Raw genomic sequence first — 24,588 nt, forward strand, 5'->3', positions numbered from 1 at the left:
CTATTGGATGAATTCTTCCAGCTTTCTCAGCCTGGGGACAATATTTCCTAAGAGTTTTAATGTTATACGTCCTATTCTGCTCCAGTTAGGGCGCGCGCATGCACGCACACACATACACATACACACACAAAAAACCCAAAAGCCTGTGTTAAACACATTTTGTTCACACTCTGCCAAAATTGGACTTTAAATATTCTTTACGCAGAGAAGTGAGCCAGGGGTTGTAAAAAAGAAGGAAAAATAGCCAACATGAGCGATCTGGGAGTGGAGGGGAGAGAATGTTCTTTCTAGCCCCTGAGCCTGAGGAGTGGGGCCAACCTGGCTGCCCATCCTACCTCCCCAAAGTGGCAGGGAGAGAAGGGGCCTGACTCTGGAGAAGCTTGCCCACACAGGGCACGGGAAGGCCCAGCCACTGCCTGCTGGTGCCCAAGTGCCCTGCTCCTTGCTCCTTCCAAATCAGTGGATACTCAGAAAACACTGTTTGAAAGAGGAACCACACTCCAGGGACTCCAGTGAGGGAGACTGCCAAGCACAAAAGAAATGAAACAGGTGAGCCTCTGTGTGAACCATGCCAGCGAACTTCACAGTTCCAACTCTGGGTCTCGTACACGGCGGACACTTACTGTGCCACTAAAGCCACAACCCAAACCCGACCCTGCAACGTTTAAAGCTGTTTTTTTCTGACTGAATGTAGTAGTGCTCACCTTTAATCCCCACACTTGGGAGACAGAGGCAGGGGGATGACAGTGAGTAAAAGGCCAGGTGGTCTACATAGAGTTCCAGACCAGCAAGAGCTGTGAATTAAAAGCAGGGTTTCTCCACAGGGCAAGGTAGCTTACACACCTTTAATTCCCCCCCCCCCCCCCCACACACACACCCCGTACTAGACAAGGCTGGGAGGAAAGATTGCCATTGGTTCAAAACTAGCCTGGGCTAAGAGGGAGACGTCCTTCTCAAAAGGAAAAACAAAAACAAAATATAAAATGAGTGGAAGCGGTTACAACAACAGCTGCCTTTCTCCAAACTTCTGACAAACTCGAGCCTCTAGTGGAGGGAGGCCTGGGGACGGTGTACGTCCACACCCTGTTGGCGCCGGGGCGCGCACAGGGCCCGCGCGGGGCGGCTCTTGGCAGAGGCCCGCCCCCGGGTGTCCCCTGGAGCCCGGCGCTCCGGCCCCTCCCCGGCCGGCCGAGCTGTGAGCCGGCGACCATGCTGGGCATCCCGCGGGCCCCGCTGCTGCGGCTGCAGCTCGCCCTGCTGGTGGCCGCGGGGGCCGGGGCGCGAGTGAGCGCACCGCGGAGCCTGGTGTGGGGCCCGGGGCTGCAGGCCGCCGTCGTCCTGCCCGTGCGCTACTTCTTCCTGCAGGCGGTGGACTCGGACGGCCGGAACCTCACTAGCTCGCCGCCAGGTCAGTGCCGGTCGCCATCCCCGCGCGTCCCTGGCCCCATACACAGCCATTTCCCGCTGTGAGTGTCGCCCCCTTCCTCCTTCCCTGACACCCACGGGGGCGGGAGACACCACCTTGGTCCGTTGGGTGACTAACTCCAAGGGCTGGGCCGTACGTCCCGCGCGTGGACTGTTGTTGGCGTAAATGGCACCGCTGTTGTCCTATAGGGTGCGGTGGCGCGATCACGTGATGCAGATGGTCCTTCCTCCCTGACTGCACCCACTAGGCCTGCAGTGCAGGGCCTTCTTGCACGCAGGGTTTTCCTTTTCTTCTTACCTTTGACTTATTAAATGTAGACCACAGAAATCGGTGAAACTAAGTAGAATCGGGACGGGGGATGGGGGCGGGATCTTGTCCTGATGCTCTGCAGGGTTCTCCTCCCACATCTGACAGTTTCTCTGGACTTGTCCAGCTGGTTTCAAGTTGTTACCTGTCAGGATTTGCTCATTTGTGTCTAAACTTAAGGCTGCTCCTAACAGGCGCCCTATTTTGCCAGCAAAGAGTCTAGGCCTACCTCCTCCACAGTGCAAAGGTACTTGAAGATCGCTATATATTTGGTAATCCTGGAGTTAAGAGAGGATGTTAATGCCTGCCTATCAGAAAACTTAAGACTCTGCTGAGAAAATGGATAAGCAACTGAGCTATCAGGGCATGTCACGGTTACTACAGTGGGATATGTACAGCGTGGTGTAAACATTGAAGAACTGCCGGTGGGTTCAGGGAAGTCTGGGAAACCTTCGAGAGTACGGGTTTGGAGGCTGTTTTTTCTGGGCATGCTTGCAGATGTGCAAAAGCTGAGAGTGTGAGGACCAATTGTTCAGAACAGAAGCCCGTAGGGCATGTTTCAGATTCAAAACATGACATAGTATCACTCCAAGTTTGTTTCCAATAAATGAACCCACGCATGCACGTCTGTGGTTACAGCAAGGGAGTAAGGATTTTTCCTCTAATTCCTTTTTGCATTCTTTTTCCCAAATAAACTTTTCTGCAAAGATTCTATCTTATTTATATTTATATGGATGTGGTGTGTGTGTGTGTGTGTGTGTGTGTGTGTGCCACTTGTATGCATGTGTGCATATAGACCATAAGGGGGCGCTGAAGCCGTCGTAGCTGGAGGTCAGCTTGTGAACTACCTAATTGCTGAGAACTGAACATGTGTCCTCTGGAAGAGTAGAAGGTGCTCTTAATCCCTGAGCCAACTCTCAGCCCCAGTAGATCATCATGTTTTCATAGTGAGGGGGGGGAAGCCTCTCGATATGTTTGCAGTGCATGAGTGGATGGATCCTGGAGTGTGTCCATGGTAAGAAGTCAGACATATTTGGAGGATTATGTAGTCCTAGGGCGTAACACTTTGGTCTTCTGGGACACTCTAGTTGCGAATGTAAGATCAGTGCTTTCCCTGTAACTGCAGAGAGCTTTGGTAAACTTCCTAACTGGTCTTGGTGGGTGGCGAGATCCCCGTTGCCAGAGACTCTCTTCCACTTAAAAAGCTGGAAAGCTGTGACTGTCTCCTGGCTGTGCAGTTCGTTGATATTGGCCCTCGATTACTTCTTGGAGCTGGGTCTCTCACTGCACAGCGTGGGTGTTAACTACCTATCTGACATACCAGTCTTCAGGAAGCAGGTAGAATGCTCGAGAGCTGATGTGATGGTGAGGGCCTATAACCCAAGCACTTGAGAGGCAGAAGCAGGAAAATTGTGGGTTCTAGGCTAGCCTTGACTATGTAATAAGAAGTTGATCCAAAAAATAAATAAACAGACATGAACACAAGGAATAGCCCATCGTAGGGGATAAGTAAATATATATTTTTTTTAAAAAAAATGCTTTTGGCTTCTTTGAAATTTAAGTGTTCAGAATTTCTGATGTAAGGGTTTGGTACTTGCTGCCTCCCTTTGTGTCACGACGTTCCCTTCAGTCAGCTTTTCTATCTTTTATTTCTTCTCCCTCCCTCCCTCCCTTCACTGTTGTTATTGAATAGCTAACAACTCCCTTGCTAAGTCAGATCCTTGGCTTGAGGATGGGTTGCTGCCTCAAGGATCTCCCAGGCTGAGCTGAACGTGGTTTACCATGAGCACTGCAGGGCAAAAGAATTCCTGTACAAAAATCCCCGTCTAATCACGAGACATGAAAATCAGGAAATGGTCATGCTATTTGTATTTCTTCTGCTCCCAGGTCAAACACAATTCAAAGTAGTCGTAAAATCCCTTTCACCGAAGGAGTCAGCCCGAATTTATGTCCCTAAACCTTTGGACAGAAATGATGGAACATTTTTGGTGAGATACAGGATGCACGAGACTGTCCACGAAGGCCTCAAGGTGGAGGTTCTTTATGGTGGTGAACACGTAGCTGAGTCTCCCTATATTTTGAAAGGTAAGTGATATTAGTCACCTGAACCTCGACTTCTGTGGGAGGCATGCTTTTCAGAATGGCTGTAATGACCCTGCGGTCAAGTTCGACAGAGTAAACATTAGATAGGCACTCCTTGAAGCTCTAATTTTATATCACTTTGGCATTTAAAAAAATTATCATTGTCTGGGTTTGGAGAACACTGGTTGCTCTTGCAGAGGATCTGGGTTCAGTTCCCAGAACCCACAGGGAAGCTCACAGTCATCTGTGACTCCAGTTCCAGGGATCCGGCATCCTCTTCTGACCTCTGTGGGTACCAGACGTGCATGTAGTGTACACACAAACATGTAGACAAGCACACACCTAAAGTTATCTTTTAAAAAAATGTCTTTCTGTCTCGTTTTGTGTAGTTACTATTGCTGATTTGTTCATCCTTTTGTCCTGCACTGCCAAGTTGCTATTAATACCCTACAGTGTGTGTGTGTGTGTGTGTATATATATATATATATATATATATACACATACACTCTTTTTAATTTTCTTAAGCTTTATCCCTGGGATATGGCCGAGTTGACTGAACAAAATTTAATTTTTTTTAATTTATTTATTTATTAAAGATTTCTGTCTCTTCCCCGCCACTGCCTCCCATTTCCCTCCCCCTCCCCCAATCAAGTCCCCCTCCCTCATCAGCCCAAAGAGCAATCAGGGTTCCCTGCCCTGTGGGAAGTCCAAGGACCACCCACCTCCATCCAGGTCTAGTAAGGTGAGCATCCAAACTGCCTAGGCTCCCACAAAGCCAGTACGTGCAGTAGGATCAAAAATCCATTGCCATTGTTCTTGAGTTCTCAGTAGTCCTCATTGTCCGCTATGTTCAGCGAGTCCGGTTTTATCCCAGGCTTTTTCAGACCCAGGCCAGCTGGCCTTGGTGAGTTCCCGATAGAACATCCCCATTGTTTCAGTGTGTGGGTGCACCCCTCACGGTCCTGAGTTCCTTGCTCGTGCTCTCTCTCCTTCTGCTCCTGATTTGGACCTTGAGATTTCTGTCTGGTGCTCCAATGTGGGTCTCTGTCTCTGTCTCCTTTCCTCGCCTGCTAGAGGTTAATATTCAGGAGGATGCCTATATGTTTTTCTTTGGGTTCACCTTCTTATTTAGCTTCTCTAGAATCATGAATTATAGGCTCAATGTCCTTTATTTATGGCTAGAAACCAAATATGAGTGAGTACATCCCATGTTCCTCTTTTTGGGTCTGGCTTACCTCACTCAGGATAGTGTTTTCTATTTCTATACATTTGCATGCAAAATTCAAGAAGTCCTTGTTTTTTACTGCTGAGTAGTACTCTAATATGTATATATTCCATACTTTCTTCATCCATTCTTCCATTGAAGGGCATCTAGGTTGTTTCCAGGTTCTGGCTATTACAAACAATGCTGCTATGAACATAGTAGAGCATATACTTTTGTTGTATGATAAGGCCTCTCTTGGGTATATTCCCAAGAGTGGTATTGCTGGGTCCAGGGGTAGGTTGATCCCGAATTTCCTGAGAAACCGCCACACTGCTTTCCAAAGTGGTTGCACAAGTTTACATTCCCACCAGCAATGGATGAGGGTACCCCTTTCTCCACAACCTCTCCAGCAAAGGCTATCATTGGTGTTTTTGATTTTAGCCATTCTGAAAGGTGTAAGATGGTATCTTAAAGTTGTCTTGATTTGCATTTCCCTGATCACTAAGGAAGTTGAGCATGACCTTAAGTGTCTTTTGGCCATTTGAACTTCTTCTGTTGAGAGTTCTCTGTTCAGCTCAGTGCCCCATTTTATAATTGGGTTGATTAGCCTTTTACGGTCTAGTTTCTTGAGTTCTTTATATATTTTGGAGATCAGACCTTTGTCAGTTGCGGGGTTGGTGAAGATCTTCTCCCAGTCAGTGGGTTGCCTTTTTGTCTTAGTGACAGTGTCCTTTGTTTTACAGAAGCTTCTCAGTCTCAGGAGGTCCCATTTATTCTATGAGGCCCTTAATGTCTGTGCTGCTGGGGATATACGTAGGAAGTGGTCTCCTGTGCCCATGTGTTGTAGAGTACTTCCCACTTTCTCTTCTATCAGGTTCAGTGTGTTCGGACTGATATTGAGGTCTTTAATCCATTTGGACTTGAGTTTTGTGCATGGTGACAAATATGGATCTATTTTCATTCTTCTACAGATTGACATCCAGATTTGCCAGCACAATTTGTAGAAGATGCTCTCTTTTTTCCATTGTATACTTTTAGCTCCTTTATCGAAAATCAGGTGTTCATAGGTTTATGGGTTAAAGTCAGGGTCTTCTATTCGATTCCATTGGTCGACTTCTCTGTTTTTATGCCAATACCAAGCTGTTTTCAGTACTGTAGCTCTGTAATAGAGTTTGAAGTCAGGGATGGTAATGCCTCCAGACAATCCTTTATTGTATAAGATTGTTTTGGCTATCCTGGGTTTTTTGTTTTTCCATATAAAGTTGATTATTGTCTTCTCCAGATCTGTGAAGAATTTTGATGGGATTTTGATGGGGATTGCATTGAATCTATAGATTGCTTTTGGCAGAATTGCCATTTTTACTATGTTGATCCTCCCAATCCAAGAGCAAGGGAGATCCTTCCATTTTCTGGTGTCCTCTTCAATTTCTTTCTTCAGAGATTTAAAGTTCTTGTCAAATAGATCTTTCACTTCCTTGGTCAGAGTTACCCCAAGATATTTTATGCTATTTGTGGCTATCGTGAAAGGTGATGCTTCTCTGATTTCCCTCTCTGTTTCCTTATCCTTAGTATATAGGAAGGCAACTGATTTTTTGGAGTTGATCTTGTATCCTGCCACATTACTAAAGGTGTTTATCAGCTGTAGGAGTTCTTTGGTAGAGTTTTTGGGGTCTCATATGTATACTATCATATCATCTGCAAATAATGAAAGCTTAACTTCTTCCTTTCCAATACGAATCCCCTTGATCCCCTTATGTTGTCTTATTGCTATTGCTAGAACTTCAAGCACTACATTGAAGAGGTATGGAGAGAGTGGACATCCTTTTCGTGTTCCTGATTTTAGTGGGATGGCTTTGAGTTTTTCTCTGTTTAATTTAATGTTAGCTGTCGGCTTGCTGTAAATAGCTTTTATTATATTTAGGTATGACCCTTGTATCCCTAATCTTTCCAAGACCTTTATCATAAAGGTGTATTGAATTTTGTCGAATGCTTTTTCAGCATCTAATCAAATGATCATATGGTTTTTTTCTTTCAGTTTATTTATATGGTGGATTACATTGATAGATTTGCGTATGTTGAACCAGACCTGCATCTCTGGGATGAAGCCTACTTGATCATAATGGATAATTTTTCTAATGTGTTCTTGGATTCGGTTTGCCAATATTTTATTGAGAATTTTTGCGTCGATATTCTTGAGTGAAATAGGCCTGTAATTCTCTTTGTTGGTTGGGTCTTTGTGTGGTTTTGGTATCAGGGTAACTGTAGCTTCATAAAAGGAATTTGGCAATGACTCTTCTGTTTCTATATTGTGAAATACATTAAGGAGTATAGGTATTAGCTCTTTTTGGAAGTTCTGGTAGAATTCTTGACTGAAACCATCTGGTCCTGGGCTTTTTTTGGAAGGGAGATTTTTGATAACAGTTTCTAGTTCTTCGCGACTAACAGGTCTATTTAGATAGTTCACCTGGTCTTGGTTTAGCTTTGGTATATGGTACTTATCTAAAAAAAAGTCCATTTCTTTTGCATTTCCAGTTTTGTGGCATACAGACTTTTGTAGTAAGATCTAATGATTCTCTGAATTTCCTCTGTGTCTGTGGTTATGTCCCCCTTTTCATTTCTGATCTTATTTATTTGCGTGTTCTCTCTCTGTCATTTAATTAGTTTGGATAGGGGTTTGTCGATCTTGTTGATTTTCTCCAAGAACCAACTTTTTGTTTCATTGATTCTTTGGACTGTTTTCTGTGTTTCTATTTTGTTGATTTCCGCCCTCAGTTTGATTATTTCCAGTCTTCTACTTCTCCTGGGCACATCTGCTTCTTTTTTTTTTTCTAAAGCTTTCAGGTGTGCTGTTAAGTCCCCAATGTATGCTTTCTCCGTTTTCTTTAAGTGGGCACTTAGTGCTATGAACTTTCCTCTTAGCTCTCATTGTGTCCTATAGGTTTGAGTATGTTGTCTCTTTATTTTCATTAAATTCAAGGAAGACTTTAATTTCTTTCTTAATTTCTTCCTTGACCCAAGTGTGGTTCAGTATTTGACTGTTCAGTTTCCATGAGTTTGTCGGCTTTCTGAGGGTAGCATTGTTGTTGCCTTCTAACTTTAATCAGTGGTGATCTGATAAGACACGGGTGGACACTGATATTTTTTTTGTATCTGTGGAGGTTTCCTTTGTTTCCAAGTATGTGGTCAATTTTTCAGAAGGTTCCATGAGCTGCAGAGAAGAAGGTATATTCTTTCCTATTTGGGTGGATTGTTCTATAGATGTCTGTTAAGTCCATTTGCTTCATTACCTCCAATAATTCTCTTAATTCTCTATTAGGTTTCTGTCTGATTGACCTGTCCATTGGAGAGAGAGGTGTGTTGAAGTCTCCTACTACTAGTGTGTGTGGTTTGATGTCTGCCTTGAGTTCTAGTAATATTTCTTTTACATAAGTGGGTGCTTTTATATTAGGGACATAGATATTCCGGATTGAGACGTCATCCTGATGAATTGTTCCTGTTATGAGTATAATGTGTCCATCTCAGTCTCTTCTGATTGATTTTAGTTTGAAGTCAGTTTTGTTAGAAATTAGTATGGCCACACCTGCTTTTTTCTTAAGACCATTTACTTGAAAGTCCTTTCCCAACCCTTTACTCTGAATAGATGCCTGTCTTTGTGGTTGAGATGTGTTTCTTGCAAACAGCAGAATGTTGGATCCTGTTTTCGTATCCAATCTCTTAGCCTGTGCCTTTTTATAGGTAAATTGAGACCATTAATATTAAGTGATATTAATGACCAGTGGTTGTTTACTCCAGTTATTCTTATTGTTTTTGGTAGTAGAGTTTGTGTGTCTCCCTTCTTTGAGTTGTGCTGGTGAAGGGTCGCTAGATACCTGAGTTATTGTAGGCAGTGTTGGCAATGTTGGATTCCTTGGGTTGCGATTTTCCTTCTATTACTTTCTGTAGGGCTGGATTTGTGGCTATGTATTGTTTAAATTTGTTCTTATCCTGGAATGTCTTGTTTTCTCCATTGATAATGAACAATAGCTTGGCTGGGTATAGTAGTTTGGGTTTGCATCCATGGTCTCTTAGTTTCTGCAGTACCTCTATCGAAGACCTTCTGGCTTTCATGGTTTCCATAGAGAAGTCAGGTGTAAGTCTGATCTGTTTACCTTTATAAGTTACTTGGCCTTTTTCCTTTGCAGCTCTTAATATTATTTCTTTAACCTGTATATTGTGTGTTTTGATTATTATATGGTGTGGGGATGTTTTTCTTTGATCCAGTCTGTTTGGTGTACTGTATTCTTCTTGAATATTCAAAGGAATATCTTTCTTTATGTTGGGAATGTTTTCTTCCATAATTTTGTTAAAAATATTTTCTGGGCCTTTGAACTGTGACTCTTCTCCTTCTTCTATTCCTATTATTCTTAGGTTTGGTCTTTTTATTGTGTCCCATATTTCCTGAATGTTTTGTGATGAGAATTTGTTGGCTTTGCTGTTTTCTTTGATCAGTGCGTTTATTTTCTCTATGGTGTCCTCAGAATCTGAGATTCTTTCTTCTATCTCTTGTATTCTATTGATTATGCTTGTTTCTGTAGGCTCTGCTCGTTGACCTAGATTTTCCATATCCAGCTGGTCCTCAGTTTGTGTTTTCTTCCTTGCTTCCATTTCAGTTTTCAATTCTTGAACTGTTTCCATTACCTGTTTGATCTTTTTTTCTTGGTTTCCCAGGGTATTATGTACGTATTTACTCATTTCTTCAAACTTTTTGTTATCCATTTCTATAAGGGCGTTTTTTTACATGTTGTTTAAGGGACTCTATTGCTTTCATAAAGTCAATTTTTTCCACTTCTTCTGTGTTAGGGTGTTCAAGTCCTTCTGTTGTAAGATCATTGGGTTCTGGTGTTTTCATGTTGTTTTTCAAATTATTGGGTGAATTTTTGCCTTGGCGCCCGCCTATTGATGCTATCTAATCGGTCTTTTAAAACCGGATCAGATTTCTCTGCTGGCCAGGGGCTTCTTTTACAGAATGCCCTCGCTCTGTTTCCTGGCTCCTGCCGGGGACCAAGATCCCTCTCACCCCTCAGAAGGGTCTTCAGGAACAGGACCAGGCTCCCCGTTTGCCAGGGACCTCGCCAACCAAAGGCCTACCTCTTTGATTTAATTGTAGTGGGGCGATCTGCTCTCGGTGTTGCGCGCTGGTCCCTGCCACCTGCGTCTGCGCCATGCTGGTTGCCGCTGCGCTGGTCCCCGCCGGTCCGGCTGCCTGCGGCCTGCGTCGTCTGCCCATAATTTAATTATTTTGAGTTAAGTTTTCACAGTTTGTTAGTAGATGAGATTGAGCCACATTTAATCTTGGGCTAAATATTCTCAAGGACTGAGATATGCTTTTCCCAAGTCCCAAGAACGAAGAGGCTTTGTACCTTGGCTGGTACAGGCACTTTCCTCAACCCTGTGGAGTGGTATACACTGCCCTCCAGTGTTCTGAGTGGTTCTTTCCTGTACTGGGTGACTTCATCACAGATGCCCTGATCGTAGGCTGGGATGTCTTCTCACTCACAAAGGCCTGCATGTTTCCAGGCTTTTCCATGTTCCATTCTTACCCTTCACCTACTCTGTCTTCCCAGGCCCTGTTGCCCTGTTCTCCCATACTCTTGCTTTCCTAAGCTCAGTGAGACTGCCCAGCTCTAGCCACGCCCCCTTCCCTTTTCCTCTGCCTTAAGCGAGCTCCTGCCACCCGGAGGCTTGCTTTGCTGGTGTCCATCCCCCAGACTCACTGTCCTTCACTGCCTCCTGTCAAGAGTCTGGAAACTGTGAGTGCCTAAGTTATGACAGGTTTGGTTCACCAGTTCCAAGTGAAGAATAAGTCAGTGCCTCCTATTAGTCTTTCTGAAGTAGAAATTTTCAAAACAAAACCAAATATCAGGCTTAATGATGTAATTCCAGCACTAGGAAGATAGAATCAGGAGGATCAGGAGTTAAGGTTAACTGGGCTACATGGGACTATTTCCAAAGATCATAAATAAATCCTCAAGAAAATTTAATTTTTTTTCATTAAAATAAATATGAGTATGTCCTGAAATTATATGTTAGATTTGTACACATTGTTTTCTAGATGCGTCTTCAGGAAAGCCCTCTGCATTCAGCTGCCCCCCTAGCATCATACTGAGAGGTCCTTTCAGTTACTCTGTCTTTCTCTGAGACGTGCCGACCGAGACCGCACTAGAGGCTTTGAGGCCCTCCAATTTCTCAAAAACTCACTGCTTCTACATTCAACTGTCCAAAAACCAGGAAGCCCTCCTTCTGTGTGCTAAAATGAAGTGGTTGTATACTAATTACTGACAGCTCACTAGACGCGAACGTGTCACCCAAGTGACTGGGTGGGAGGAAGCATGTACTGTCCAGTCTGTCTAAAGTGCCTCGAGACGGGGCAGACATGGGACTCCGACATAAATACTGCGCCACTCCCTTGTCTAAGATAGTTTTGCCTCTGTTGGTAGTTTTCAGATTTGCCAAGCTCTTATCCAGTGTTCACTTCTCGTTGTTAACTTGGGGGTGACATTGTGTGTGTGTGTGTCACCTCCTCAGGACCCGTGTATCATGAGTACTGTGATTGCCCAGAAGAGGATCCTCAGGCCTGGCAGGAAACCCTGTCTTGTCCAGACACGGAACCACAGATTGAGCAAGACTTTACTGCCTTCCCCAGTATCAATCTCCAGCAGATGCTGAAGGAAATCCCCAAAAGATTTGGGGACGAGCGGGGTGCTGTTGTTCATTACACAATTGTCAATAACCACATCCACCGGAGATCCTTGGGGAAATACACAGACTTCAAAATGTTCTCTGATGAAATTTTGCTGTCTCTGGCAAGAAAGGTATGAAAACGAATGGACCAGATCTCAAAAATAGTATCATTTAATTTCTTTTTGTTGCAGCAGCTACATATTTAGATCGGGTGGCTTTTAGGACCCAGAACTGTGTCACGGAATATGCGTGTGTCTTTGTAGATGACTCTTTCCTGTAAGGTATAAACTAAAGTGGGCTTGGTGGCTCTTGCCTGTAATCTGGCATTCAGGCTCACAAAAGAGTTCAGCCTAAGCTAGAGAAAGAGCAAGACTCTGAATGCCAGGACAGAAAACAGGTCCTATCCCATAGCCTAAAGGTTCCGGTAAGCCTAGGTGACATTCATGGGGGTGTAGAGATTTGGATAGCTATGTAGGTTTGAGTTGAGGAAGGTGAAGTCAGAATGCCCAAGAAGGAAACTGAGGCAGCATTCCAAGCAAGAAGACCTCCGTGGAGGACCAATCATGGACATGGAAACGGTGGAGGATAATAAAACAAACAAACAAACAAAAACCAAGGTAGATGGCTCTTGAGGAAAAATGCCAAAGATTGATTCCTGTCCCCTACACATATACATGCATAGCCAAGAGACTGGGGTATTTGGTGCCTCCCAACACTGATGCTTGAGCCTTTGTTTTTGTAGGTCACCCTCCCAGATTCAGAATTTTATATTAACCTTGGAGATTGGCCCTTGGAGCATCGCAAAGTCAATGACACTCCTGGCCCTATACCTATCATTTCCTGGTGCGGTTCCTTGGATTCAAGAGACATTATCCTTCCAACATACGATGTCACCCATTCCGTACTTGAAGCAATGAGGGGTGTCACAAATGATCTCCTCTCTGTTCAGGGAAACACAGGTAAGCTAAGGTTATTTCTCATGGGGAAAAACCTTAAAGATAAAAAAGGTGGAGGGAATCAGAAAGAATAGATGTGTATGCTTAATCACTCTTGCTTTCTACCCAAGAAGAATACATGTCTAGCGTGTGCAAGGGCCCAAGCTCCATTCCCAGCACAGCAAAGTAGGGAAAAGCTCCCTATGGCTAAAAGAAAACGTTTGGGATTCCAATTTGAAAATTAAAAACACATCCTTTAGGGAACTAACACCCAGGCCTGTATTCACGGAGGCTCCCTTGAGTTCAGTCATGCGTAGACATCTTTTCAAGTCGCATTGGTTATACCTACATGAAATTTTAAATCAAAACATTAAAGATATGTTTATTTGGTAAACCTGTCACTAATTCTGACTCCAGTGATTTTTATTACTGGATGAAATGAGAGCAGCCTGAAAACCCTAAGACGGCCGTGGACATGGTGTCATTGGGCATCATGAACCCATCCTCGGGTACTCTGTAAGGAATTCACTTCATCTTTCCGTACTTCCTGAGTCTTCAGAATTGGAATCCTTCCTCTCTTTATGATTTCTTCCATTTGCGACACAATGGAAGCCTCTTTTTGGAAACTCACTGGGCTGCGAAAAACTTGGCTTTGTCCTTTCCAGCCTCTGTTTCTTTTTATTGTTATTTGGAGGCAAGATCAGAGATTTGTGCAAAGTACCTAAAGATATCATGAAGAGAAAAGACAAATAAGAATAAGATGAAAACCGTATGAAGTAAACGTTGGCCTACTTTCAATTTGATAGTGGTGACTTTCTGGGTACTCTGAGAAGCTTAAGCCCCTTCCATTCTTCTCTCTTATGATGTCCCCGGGGCACTGATGGGCATTTAGCCAACATCTTACTTTAGAATAGTAAGAGGGTTTTTTCAGAGATTGAAATTAATTTTTCTAAAACATCTCCCTTCCTAAAAAGATAAGATACAAATATAGAGAGAGGTGGGCATAGTGGCTCATGCCTGCAATCCTAGCGCTTGGAGGCTGAGGCAGGAAGAGTGTCTTTAGTTAGAGATCCATCTGGGCTACGTAGCAGGTAGCAGATCAGCCAGGGATGAAGAACAAGAGCTTGTCTCAGACTCCCCATATACCTGTGTGAATGCGGTGAATTGTACAATTACACTCAGCGGCATCCAAGAAAAATATATTTTCTCTATTCAAACTTATGAGTAGCTGAACTGGAGAGATGGTCAAGTGGTTAAGAGCACTCACTGCTCTTCCAGAGGACGCAGGTTCAATTCCCGGCACCCACTTGGTGCACAATCTGTCACTTCAGTCCCAGGAGATCTGGCGCCCTCCCCTGGCTTCTGTGGGTACTTCATGCACACAGTGCACAGGCATACATGGAATACATATACACATAAAACAAAACTAAAGGGAGAAATATGAACTAAGAACTCTGTTGGGTGGCTTAGTTATGCAGTTTTCTGCTGACCTCAAGCACAAAAGCCTAACCCCTGTGTGACTGTGAACCATGAAAGTGAAAGGAGCTGTGGCCTTGGCAGTAGGACAAGTCACAGAACCGTTTGCTCTGATACCGTGAGGGCTGTTTCCCAGTGTGGAACACAGTGAATAGCAGTGCCCATGAGAACTGTGGTTGATAGGTAAATGGGAGGGGCTGGAACAGACAGACAGACAGACAGACAGCCCCTGAAAGCACCTCTGGCAAACTGAGACTCAGTCCCAGGTGTTTTGGGAACAGCGTCTGTGTTACAAAATGGGTTTGTGACGAGTACCAACATTTTAAATGGAAATGGTGGATTAAAGGTCATTGTGCTGTCTTATGATTTCAGATTCTTAATCATAATTTTTTATGGCCTTAAACTTCTAGGGCCTTCCTGGATCAATAAAACAGAGAAAGCTTTCTTCCGAGGTAGAGATAGCCGGGAGGAGAGGCTGCAGTTGGTACAGCTGTCCAAAGAAAATCCACAGCTGCTAGATGCAGGAATTACAGGATATTTCTTTTTCCAAGAGAAAGAAAAAGAGCTTGGAAAAGCCAAGTTGATGGGTTTCTTTGATTTCTTTAAGGTATGAGTCTTCCTATGGCTATGAAGTGATAAACTGTGTCCAAAGTCCACGAAACTGGTGGTTCAAGCAGGTCGCTTAGGTGTCTAGCTAACTTGACTTTCGCTCTTTCCAGTCTGACTGAGGAGTCACTGAACTCTCACAGTTTTGTTTGTTAATTTTGTTAACCGAACAACCTAGAACTATATTTAATGTTTAATGTAAGAGCTAACATGAAGTTTTATGTATTTATTATGGCTTTTCCCTTTGATTTAATGATCTGCAAAGATGTTTCTTTTATGTGAAGTGATCTCAAGTATCTTTGGTAAATAAAAAGAGTGTTCATTTTTATATATGCAAAGTAGGAGGTGGAGCTGGAGGGAGGGGGAGCTCGAGTGCGGGTCCTGCCTGTGGCCCCTCATCTCTTAGTGGCTCTGGTGACCTGTGATGCCTGCTATGTTCCTTTACTTTCTTTTTATATTGATTTTGGCATGCATGTGTGTTTGTATATGAATGTGTGTGTGCGTGTGTGTGGTGTATGCATGCACACATATGTGTGTGCCCCTTTCTCTGTCATGAAACCCACACCTGGTACTGATTATTTAATAAATTTGTTTTTTTTTAAAGAGATTACTAAGAGTTTAGAGTGTACCCCTGTGCAGAGGACTTCTGTTACATGAGAGAGGCATAGGTCTGATCTCCAGCACTGAAAAGGAAAGGGAGGGGAATGGGAGGGGGAAGGGAGGAGTCAGTGTAGTCGGAAATGGACCAGCTTCATCTGGGGGGTTTCGTGGTAAAAAGAGCAGTGAATTTGTGTTCAGAATGAAGGTTTATAGCTTTCTCTGTATTCCAGTTTTCTCACTTGTAAAGACAAAACAAAAAAACCTTGCCTCATAGTATAATTAAATAGGATTTTTCATGCCTTTGATATATGCTTTTGTTTTTGTTTTTTCGAGACAGGGTTTCTTTGTGGTTTTGGAGCCTGTCCTGGAACTAGCTCTTGTAGACCAGGCTGGTCTCGAACTCACAGAGATCCGCCTGCCTCTGCCTCCCGAGTGCTGGGATTAAAGGCGTGTGCCACCACCGCCCGGCTGATAAATGCTTTTGAAATGGAAATTAGAACTTACTACTCCAATACAAGTCAGTGGAGTAACTAGTTTTTATAGCACTTAATTTCTTTCTCTCTCCCTCCCTCCCTCTCTCTCTCTCTCTCTCTCTCTCTCTCTCTCTCTCTCTCTCTGTGTGTGCGTGTGTGTGTGCGTGTGTGTGTGTGTGTGTGTGTGTGTGTGTGTGTGTGTCTGTGTGTGTGTGTGTGAATGACAACTTACCAGAGTTAGTTCTCTTCCTCTACCAGGTGGGTCCTGGGTATTGAACTTGGGTCATGGTTTGGCAGCAAACTTCTCTTCTCACTGAGCCATTTTTCCTACAGTTCACAGGCTGGAAAGATGTAAACTCTGTTTTACACAAACTCTAGTTTATGTTTTGTGGGTTTAGTGTAAGGAATAAACGAAATTTTATATATACATGAAAATTGATAATATCACTTTTCAGAGTGTTCAGACGTAGAGCTTTGACGATAGTTTGGCTCCCGCTTTGATTACAGGAGTCAGGACTCTCCGCTTCACAGACATAACTGAAACAGACACTCGTTCCTGTGTCCGAGAAGGTCCTGCTAGGGACGCGTTAGAGGCTGTTTGTCATTTTTATACGAGGAGAAAATGAAAGCAGTTTGCAGGGCAGGTGTGGGAACGTGGAAGATGATCCCTCGTGTTTGATTTAATACTGTGAGAAGCGGAAGTGGAGCAATGGCTTGCTGAGGCTCTTTCTTTTCGTCTTCTAGTACAAGTACCAGGTGAACGTGGACGGCACGGTGGCTGCTTACAGGTTTCCCTACCTCATGCTGGGGGACAGCCTGGTTCTGAAGCAGGAGTCGCCGTATTATGAGCATTTCTATGTGGCGCTAAGGCCCTGGAAACACTACGTTCCCGTGAGAAGAAACCTCAGTGATCTGCTAGAGAAAGTGAGGTGGGCCAAGGTATGCTTCATGCCATTTTCCTTCTTAGGGCAATATCAAAGTTATCGATATGGAGGACCTGTGTTCCATTACGACCATGTATCATACTGAAATAAAAATCAAAGGAAGTATAATTTTCTTTAAAAAAAAAAATGTGTTCCCTTTAAGTAGCTAAAGAATAGACATGGGGCTGGAGAGGTGGCTGAGAGCCCTTGCTGTCCTCCCAGAGGACTTTGGTTTCCAGCACCCTCGTTGGGCAGCTCACAAGGTCCTGTAACTCCGGCTCAGGGGATCAGAGGGCTTCTCCTGGCTTCCGTAGTCACTGCACTCATGCGCACAAACCCACGTGCAGATACACACATGTGCACATGTCAAAGAGACAGAAAGGCCATCAGAATCATTTTGTATGCCTCTGTCAACATTGTCGAGGGTTGGATTTGAAGTCCAGTGTTGTTGTGATGTGGATTTTTCTAAATGATTCACCGTTTGCATTTATATATGCAAAAGAAGAATTGCAAAATGAAAATTGCAGATTGAAAAGGCCAGAATTGAAAGGCTTTATATTTTAAGAGAACATCCCAGGTAAATCTGGTAGTCTTCTTTTCCTTATATACAAAAAAAAAAACCACAAGCCCTTACCCAACACAAACTACAAAGCATACCAAGAGCAAGGTCCCCATAAAACAAGGATTTCTTTTTTTTTTAAGGAAATTTTAAAATAAAATTTAAGGAATAAATTTTAAAATAAATTTGAAGGAATAAATATTAAGAACTACTGTGGTTTATTATGAAACTATAAAGATTTATCCTCCTACAATAACATTTTTTAAGTTTTGAGAAATAATATTTTGGTTATGGGAATAATGGATCAGAATCATCATTCTGGCTTTCCCTAAGATCCATGATCGCCAGCAAATAGCTTTTCCTATCAACAGCATGCAGAAAGTCAGGCGTTTCCTATGGCTGTAATCAGGAGCATTGATTACTCCTGGCCCGTGAGTACTAGTGGGTGGATAACTTTTATCACACAGCATTTTAGTCTTTTGTGGCCATCGCTTTGTAACAGAACACTATCTCTGCATATTTGAATGAAGCTTTATGAAAAACACATTTCTATTATTTTTAATTTTACACACGTTTCAGTGTAGAGGTCTGTACACTTGAGTGAAGATGCCCTCAAAGGCCTCAGGCCCCGGATCCCCAGGAGCTGGAATTGAGAACCACCAAGGTGGGTGCTGGGAACAGAACTTGGGTCCTCTATAAGAGCAGTACGCACATTTAACTGCCCAGCCAGCTCCCCAGCGCTGAAGCTTTTAAAAGACATTTTACCATGAAAATCGATCCATTCTGTCCTTAGGCAGAGGGCCCCGCTGGGGAGGCAGACGATGGACCCCAGGCTTTCTCCCTAGGTGCCAGGAAAGCACCAGAACAGGCTCAGGAGAGGCCAGTGAGGCCGGTAGAGTCGGGTCCACACACCTACGATCCTTCCCCTTTAACAGATATTATAAACGATCCCATGGCCTCCTTTGCCTTAGCCCATTGCAGTCCACTTCCTCCGTGCTGTTGATGTTCGCCTCGCCTGTCTCTCTCACTTAGCGTTCTCTGTGGGCTGCAGCAGCAATTTTTGTTCTTTCCTTTTAGGAAAACGATGACGAAGCAAAGAAGATTGCGAAAGAAGGGCAGTTAACTGCTAGGGACTTGCTCCAGCCGCCCCGACTTTTCTGTTACTATTACAGAGTGCTGCAGGTCAGTTCAGGGTCCAACCTGGTGAGTCGGGGTCCTTAGGCCACATGAGTGGCCGGGACACTTTGTACCATGCTTCCTGAGGGGATCAGCGGCAGTTTGTGGAAAGAATTTGGATTCAGCTGAGACTCCAGCCTGAGGGAGGAAAGAACCAGTGCTGACTCTCTCTGTAGCCTCCACCCTTTCAATCTCTGTTCTTGGAGTGCAGGGAAATAGATTAATTAGGGGCTCCTCCCCTCTTGTTAGGGCGCGCCCCCTGGTGGTTGATTTTTAGAGACCGTCCTTCTTGTCTGTGGGTGGAATAAAGGCAAGTTACGTCCCCTGAGCCACTCCCCCCCACCAGGTCTGTCTTGTCATCCTTAGATTGGTTCCATCCTGTGTACTAATCTAGTTTTAACATCTTAATTTTAATTGCATTTTACTTATTTTGTGAGCTCGGGGAGGTGGAGGAGGAGTGGAGCACCTGTGGAGGTCAGAGGGCAGAGGACTCCTGTAGGAGTCGGTTCTCTCCTTCCACCACGTAGGTCCCAGGGATTGAACTAGGGTTTTAAGGCCAGGAGGCAGGCATCTTTCCCCAGGAAGCCATCTTACCAGCCCTAGCTTTAATTTTAATGGTAGGAGCTTTCTACCCCTAACATGTTCATTAAGTTCCCTTAGTTATATTGTTATTTTGTTGGCATTAGCCCAATACTAGGAATACATACCAGAGCGGACCCAGAATGAACACAGGGAAAGACTCAGTGCATAGGGATATTTCTGACCAGGGTGAAAGAACTTTGCACGGGCCTCTTGGCGTGGTTGTAACTCCAGCCCTCCGGGATGGATGGACACTGCCTGGAGATGCTTCTCATCTTGAGTTGCTGTCATGAAAATCCAACAAGACAAACATTCATTAGAAGGGAGGATACATGCTGGCGCCACTGTCTCAGTTAGAGGCATTTGGCTTGGCATCTCTTTTCTAATTTACACAGAAGTGTAGATTAGAGTTCCCTGACAGACTATGAGATGTTTCACCAGCCTTTGGTTTGGGTCTGAAACTTTGCGATTGAAGGTGGAGATGTGTGGGAGGTGGGACTAGAATGAAGCATCAACTAAACCTTCCATGGCTTCCATATTTCAGAAATATGCGGAGCGCCAGACCAGCAAGCCCACGATACGTGACGGGATGGAGCTTGTTCCCCAGCCGGAGGATGCCACATCCTTTTGCCGGTGCCACAGGAAGACGCCTGGGAGGGAAGAGCTTTAAGGAGGCCCCGGCTTCACACTCTTTGTGTGCTGGCTGCATCTTTAAGACTTGTGAAAGATGCCAAGCCGTGAGGAAAGAGCGGAGCCAGGCCTGGTGGGTCAGGCTCACACTTCTAATCCCAGCACTCCGGAGGTGGAAGCAAGAGGATTTCTTACTGCAAAGCCTGCCTGCGATATATGGTGATTTCCTGGCCAGCCCAGACTTCCCAGTTGAATCTTATCAAAAAGCCAAAACAACCCAGAAGTGGTGGTGCACACCTTTAGTCCCAGCACTTGGAAAGCAGAGGCAGGCAGATCTCCGTGAGTTCAAGGCCAACCTGGTCTACAGAGTGAGTTCCAGAATAGCCAGAGCTACACAGAGAAACCCTGCCTCAAAAACAAAACAAAACAAACAAACAAACAAAAAGCCAAAGCAAAAAGAAACGCAGAGAGACACTAAGCATGTAATCCCACACCGTGAGGCAGAGGCAGGAAGATCATGAGTTCCAGTATTACCAAATGCCTCTGGATCTTCATTTTATTTGGGGTGAAACTGCTCATTTGAGCATCACAATAGATAAAAGGACTTATAAATCACCTGGGAATCTGTGGATGTCACATTTACTGGTTTGTTTCTATCTTTTCTTCACTTATTTTACATTCAGTTATGAAGGGAAAAACGTTGGGGGAAGGTTTTATTTTCTCCGCCCTGTGTAGTTTCTCCTTTTGCAAGTTGTTCTGATGCTCTGTGATTCCGGCCTCCTGTTGGAAGAGCTGATGAAGCTAACTGAGGAACAAGCTAAGTAAGGAACAAGTCTCCTTGCTGTTAAGGGTAGCATAGAGACGCTGCGTCATTTAAATCTTTTTTTTTTTTTTTTTTGGTTTTTCGAGACAGGGTTTCTCTGTGGTTTTGGAGCCTGTCCTGGAACTAGCTCTTGTAGACCAGGCTGGTCTTGAACTCACAGAGATCCGCCTGCCTCTGCCTCCCGAGTGCTGGGATTAAAGGCGTGCGCCACCACCGCCCGGCTGCGTCGTTTAAATCTTTTCAGCTAAGTTTTTGCCAGGGCCTAGGACAGAATTAAGGGGAAATTGTACCTTACACTGGTGAATCAGTCTGTTTGGGTTGCACACCTGTTAAAGACAGCATAGCTATTAATGTAGACGGTGGCATTCTGTGGGTATCTTTATCATCTATGTACTAGGAATATAAGAAATAACAGCTGTCAACGTGAGATCTTTAATTCCCTTTGTCCTTCCAAAAGAGTCCTCGATAGCTGCTACACCAGCCTCAGGAGGCCTCAGCATCCTGGGATTCACTAATATGCCCAGGACAGAGGCAGGTACTGGTTCCTGGATCTACAGATGGACGGAAAGAGCCTCCTCTTTCAATGGGTTGAACCGTTAAGATAAAAACTTTGGCACTTGCCTCTGCCTTTTAGGACAGGGTCGAGATCTAAGTCTCATACCCTTAAATTCCTGTCTAACTCCTCAAAGCACCATCAATCCAAGACACAGTTCATGACAGAGTGCGCTCCAAAACCAGAGCTCCCCGAACTGGGGAGCTCATGTGGTCATGTCTATTTTCCCGAGGGCCGAAAGGAACACGGGAATTTATGTTTTTAAGTAGACCATAGAAATGATCAGCAAGCCCATCGCCGATTTAAACCCGACCTGTGTAGTATGAACTAAAGGACAAGCTGGCCTGAGGCCACACCTGGTGCATCTGAGTCTGCCTTCTGTTGTTTATAGAGAGTAGAGCCTTATGGGAATGGGTTATGGAAAGAAAGGCTGCCTTCCTCTTTGCTACCTCTGTAACCCCAGGTCCAGGAAGCAAATGGCAGTTTGTCGTAGACACAGTAAGTCTTTTAGGTTGATGTCGTATGATGAACAATCCTAACAGTTAAAAGGAGTTGAGACAAACTGGGCAGTTTCTATGGACTCCTCGGGGTCCCCGCGGTCCTCACTTTGGAGCATTGAGTCTCTGACGTGAACCTGCAGGGGACATTTCACATCTAAACTGTAGCGCTAAAGTCTATCACGGAATTTAGATAATCCCCCATCTCCCCAGCTTGACCACAGCCTTTGAAATGAATTTTAAATGGCTTTTTGGTTTACTAGATTGAATAGATCTTAGTGAAAGAAACTGGCTTATTAAGCCCTGATTCTTTCCTTCCCGGCTCATCTGTTACCCATATACCCAGAGCCACTTTCAATCCTGAAATTCTTATTAAAATGTATCTGGCTTCAGAGGCCAGGAATCGAGAGAGAGAGTTAAGATGATTACCTGGGAGAGGTTGGAGGAAGGAAAAGAGACAATGATTTATTTTAATTTCAACAAAAATATTTTTAATTTAACTTTTGAAAAGAGAGGGATGTAAGGGTGTAAAGATATAGTTCCATGGGGCTGGAAAGATGGCTCAGCAGTTAAGAGCACTGACTTTCTTCCAGAAGACCCAGGTTCAATTCCCAGCACCCACAGGGTGACTCATGACTGACTGTAACTCCAGTTCCAAGGGATCTGATACCTTATGCCAATGCACATAAAATAAATAAGTTAAATGAATTTTTAAAAAAGATATAGTTGTGCTCGTTTGAATAAACTGTCACCAATGCTTGTGGCTTCCAACAGACGTGGCCGTCACCCATCAATAGTGAATGCATTGCCTAGAGAGATCCTAATGCATTGAGGACTGCGTACACCATCGGTGAAAACAAAGCAGTTTTAACTGCGCTGCATGGAGAGTTCCCATGACAAATTCCAGAAAGACCAAAGGTACAGGACATAGTATGTGAAAACATTTTGCCAAAGATGAAAAGAAAATGGTTGAGTTTGAAGGACAAACTGCCAGTGTTGAGGAAAGTTGTGGAGAGAAGGGAATTTTTTTTTTGCTTTATACCTTTTTATAATATTTAAATTGCTTTTTAACCATGGATATAAATCAAGTTGTAAAATAAAAATGTCAACATGGTAAAAGAATAAGTCCACAGAGGATATAAGAAAGAAAAATGTTATTAATGTTTTCCACGATGCCATATTAAAAACCTATGTCTAGAACTTTGTCATGTGGTTTTATTATATACTCTTTTTAAATAAAGCAAATTTTCTTAATTAAAAATTGGAAACCATGTGCTTTGTTTTAAGAAAGGTTATCACCACTTTCTCCCTGGTGTGTCTATGACAGTTAGTCTAACCTGAATTTCTAAAGATTTTATTTATTGATCTTCTGTGTATGAAGTTTTGCTTGCCTATACATTAGTACCCCACATGAGTGCCTGGTGCCCAGAGAGCCCAGAAGAGAGTTGGATTCCCTCAGGACTGGAGTGCTTATGACTGCCACGTGGGTGCTGGCGACTGAACCTGGGTCCTCTACAGGAGCAGCCAGTGCTCCTAACCCCTGAGCCATTTAGATGAGTCTAACTTATGTCCTCATGAATAACTGAACTAAAACTGCTGTTGTGGTCATTCTGTCTGAATTCTATTCTGCAGAAATAGGAAAAAAACAGGCTTCATGCCACTATATTTAAATACTAATCTTTAAAGTTAATATACAAAGTAGCGGGTCTCATTGTGCTATTCTCCTACATATATGTCATTATACTCAGCGCTAATCCTCCTGCCACCTATCCTCTAACCAATAAAATGGGCCAGGGCAGTGCCTTTATTAGCCAATGACCTTCCTCCATCAATAACTCCTTTTTCCTCAAGTTGCAAGTCTGCCATCTCGCCACAGCAACAGCAAAGTAACTGACACACATGGTTTCCAAAGATTCACTGTTGTGGCCAGATTATGACCCCCAGAGAGAGACCACCAGAGAGGCCCAGACTGTAATAAACAAGGTTTAATCAGCATAATACAAACATGTTTGGAACTCATCTCTATCCCCGTTACAACAAGGTAGAGAGGAGTTGTATCTCCTCTATGGGGTACGTTTTTAAAGGCATAATAACCACAAAGAGAATCTTTGAAGCTGCTTTGGCACGGGTACAAGGACTTTTGCTCCCTCCCATTCTGCTAAGTCAGCCTTTTCCTTGTTCTTGAAGCAAGGCCACTGTTCTTGAGTTAGGCCATCTTTATCAGCCTGTACCAGGTGGCTGGCTGGGCTGAGCTAAGTGACCTTGTGCTCGGAATCTCCTGGCTGGGAGAGGGGAAGGCCACTATCTTCCTGGGAAAACATTCTGCTAGGAAATTTCTTCCTGCCCCTTTGAGAATAAGGGGTGAGGGTCCCACATTCACCTTCATTGTAAACAATTGGGAGGAAAGGAGAGAAAATGAGCTCCCTCGAGAAACATGAAAGCAGTGTCCATGTCTCTAGGAGTAATGAGAGCCCCCTGCCACTACAGGCATTACTGCCTACAGACAGGTGACCCTGGTATGGAAGCTAAAAAAAAGAAAAAAATTAAAAAAAAAAACCCTTCCATGAACAATTGTTTGTCCACTGTGCCAGGACTTTAGCATTTGGGGGAAATTCATCAACGAGTTCACTGAACTAGTTTGGAGTGCCATGGAGCCTCACAAGAGGAGAAATGTTATAAATATTCTGTTTTTACTGGCACTGTGGAATTTCTGTTACTAAAGGGAGCCCATGGATTTGGACGCCTGCCCTTAGCCCAGCGAGCCAGAGGAGCCCAGAGACTGGTGGTACTTAGCACCTGAGCTTGCTGCAAAACTCCCTGCATCCAATTAGCAGGCAAATGAGCCGTAACAACCGACTGGCTAACTACGCTGTAGGTAATTTATTTTTGAGGCCCCATGTCTGTTTCTTCTGAATGCCGATGGGCAGAGGCTGACTGAAGTTCTCAGAACACCCTTCAGCAAAAGTCAATTACAGATTCCTGAATAGTTTTGTTGGGGTTTTTGCTTGGATTGAGTAAAC

General features: G+C 44.0%; 1 protein-coding gene across 2 annotated transcripts; it reads left to right on the forward strand.

Annotated features, from left to right (window-relative positions):
- The first annotated feature begins 1,144 nt into the window (after positions 1-1,144).
- Poglut3 (protein O-glucosyltransferase 3) lies at positions 1,145-22,822 on the forward strand. 2 transcript variants are annotated; one of them, XR_005973091.1, is made up of 8 exons: positions 1,145-1,408; positions 3,620-3,817; positions 11,583-11,869; positions 12,481-12,697; positions 14,560-14,756; positions 16,573-16,757; positions 18,388-18,492; positions 19,610-19,745. XR_005973091.1 is itself a non-coding variant. In XM_041638714.1 (8 exons), the coding sequence occupies exons 1-8, from the start codon at positions 1,210-1,212 to the stop codon at positions 19,733-19,735; spliced, it is 1,524 nt and encodes a 507-aa protein (XP_041494648.1). In that variant the 5' UTR covers positions 1,145-1,209; the 3' UTR covers positions 19,736-22,822. The 2 variants fall into 2 exon arrangements, 1 of the variants encoding a protein (XP_041494648.1); XM_041638714.1 differs by having other exon boundaries at positions 16,573-16,767; positions 19,610-22,822.
- The last annotated feature ends 1,766 nt before the right edge of the window (positions 22,823-24,588 follow it).

This window comes from Microtus oregoni, unplaced genomic scaffold (genome assembly GCF_018167655.1).
Source record: "Microtus oregoni isolate MIOR12 unplaced genomic scaffold, Mior012 000055F_ref0000237, whole genome shotgun sequence".
Lineage (NCBI taxonomy): Eukaryota > Metazoa > Chordata > Mammalia > Rodentia > Cricetidae > Microtus > Microtus oregoni.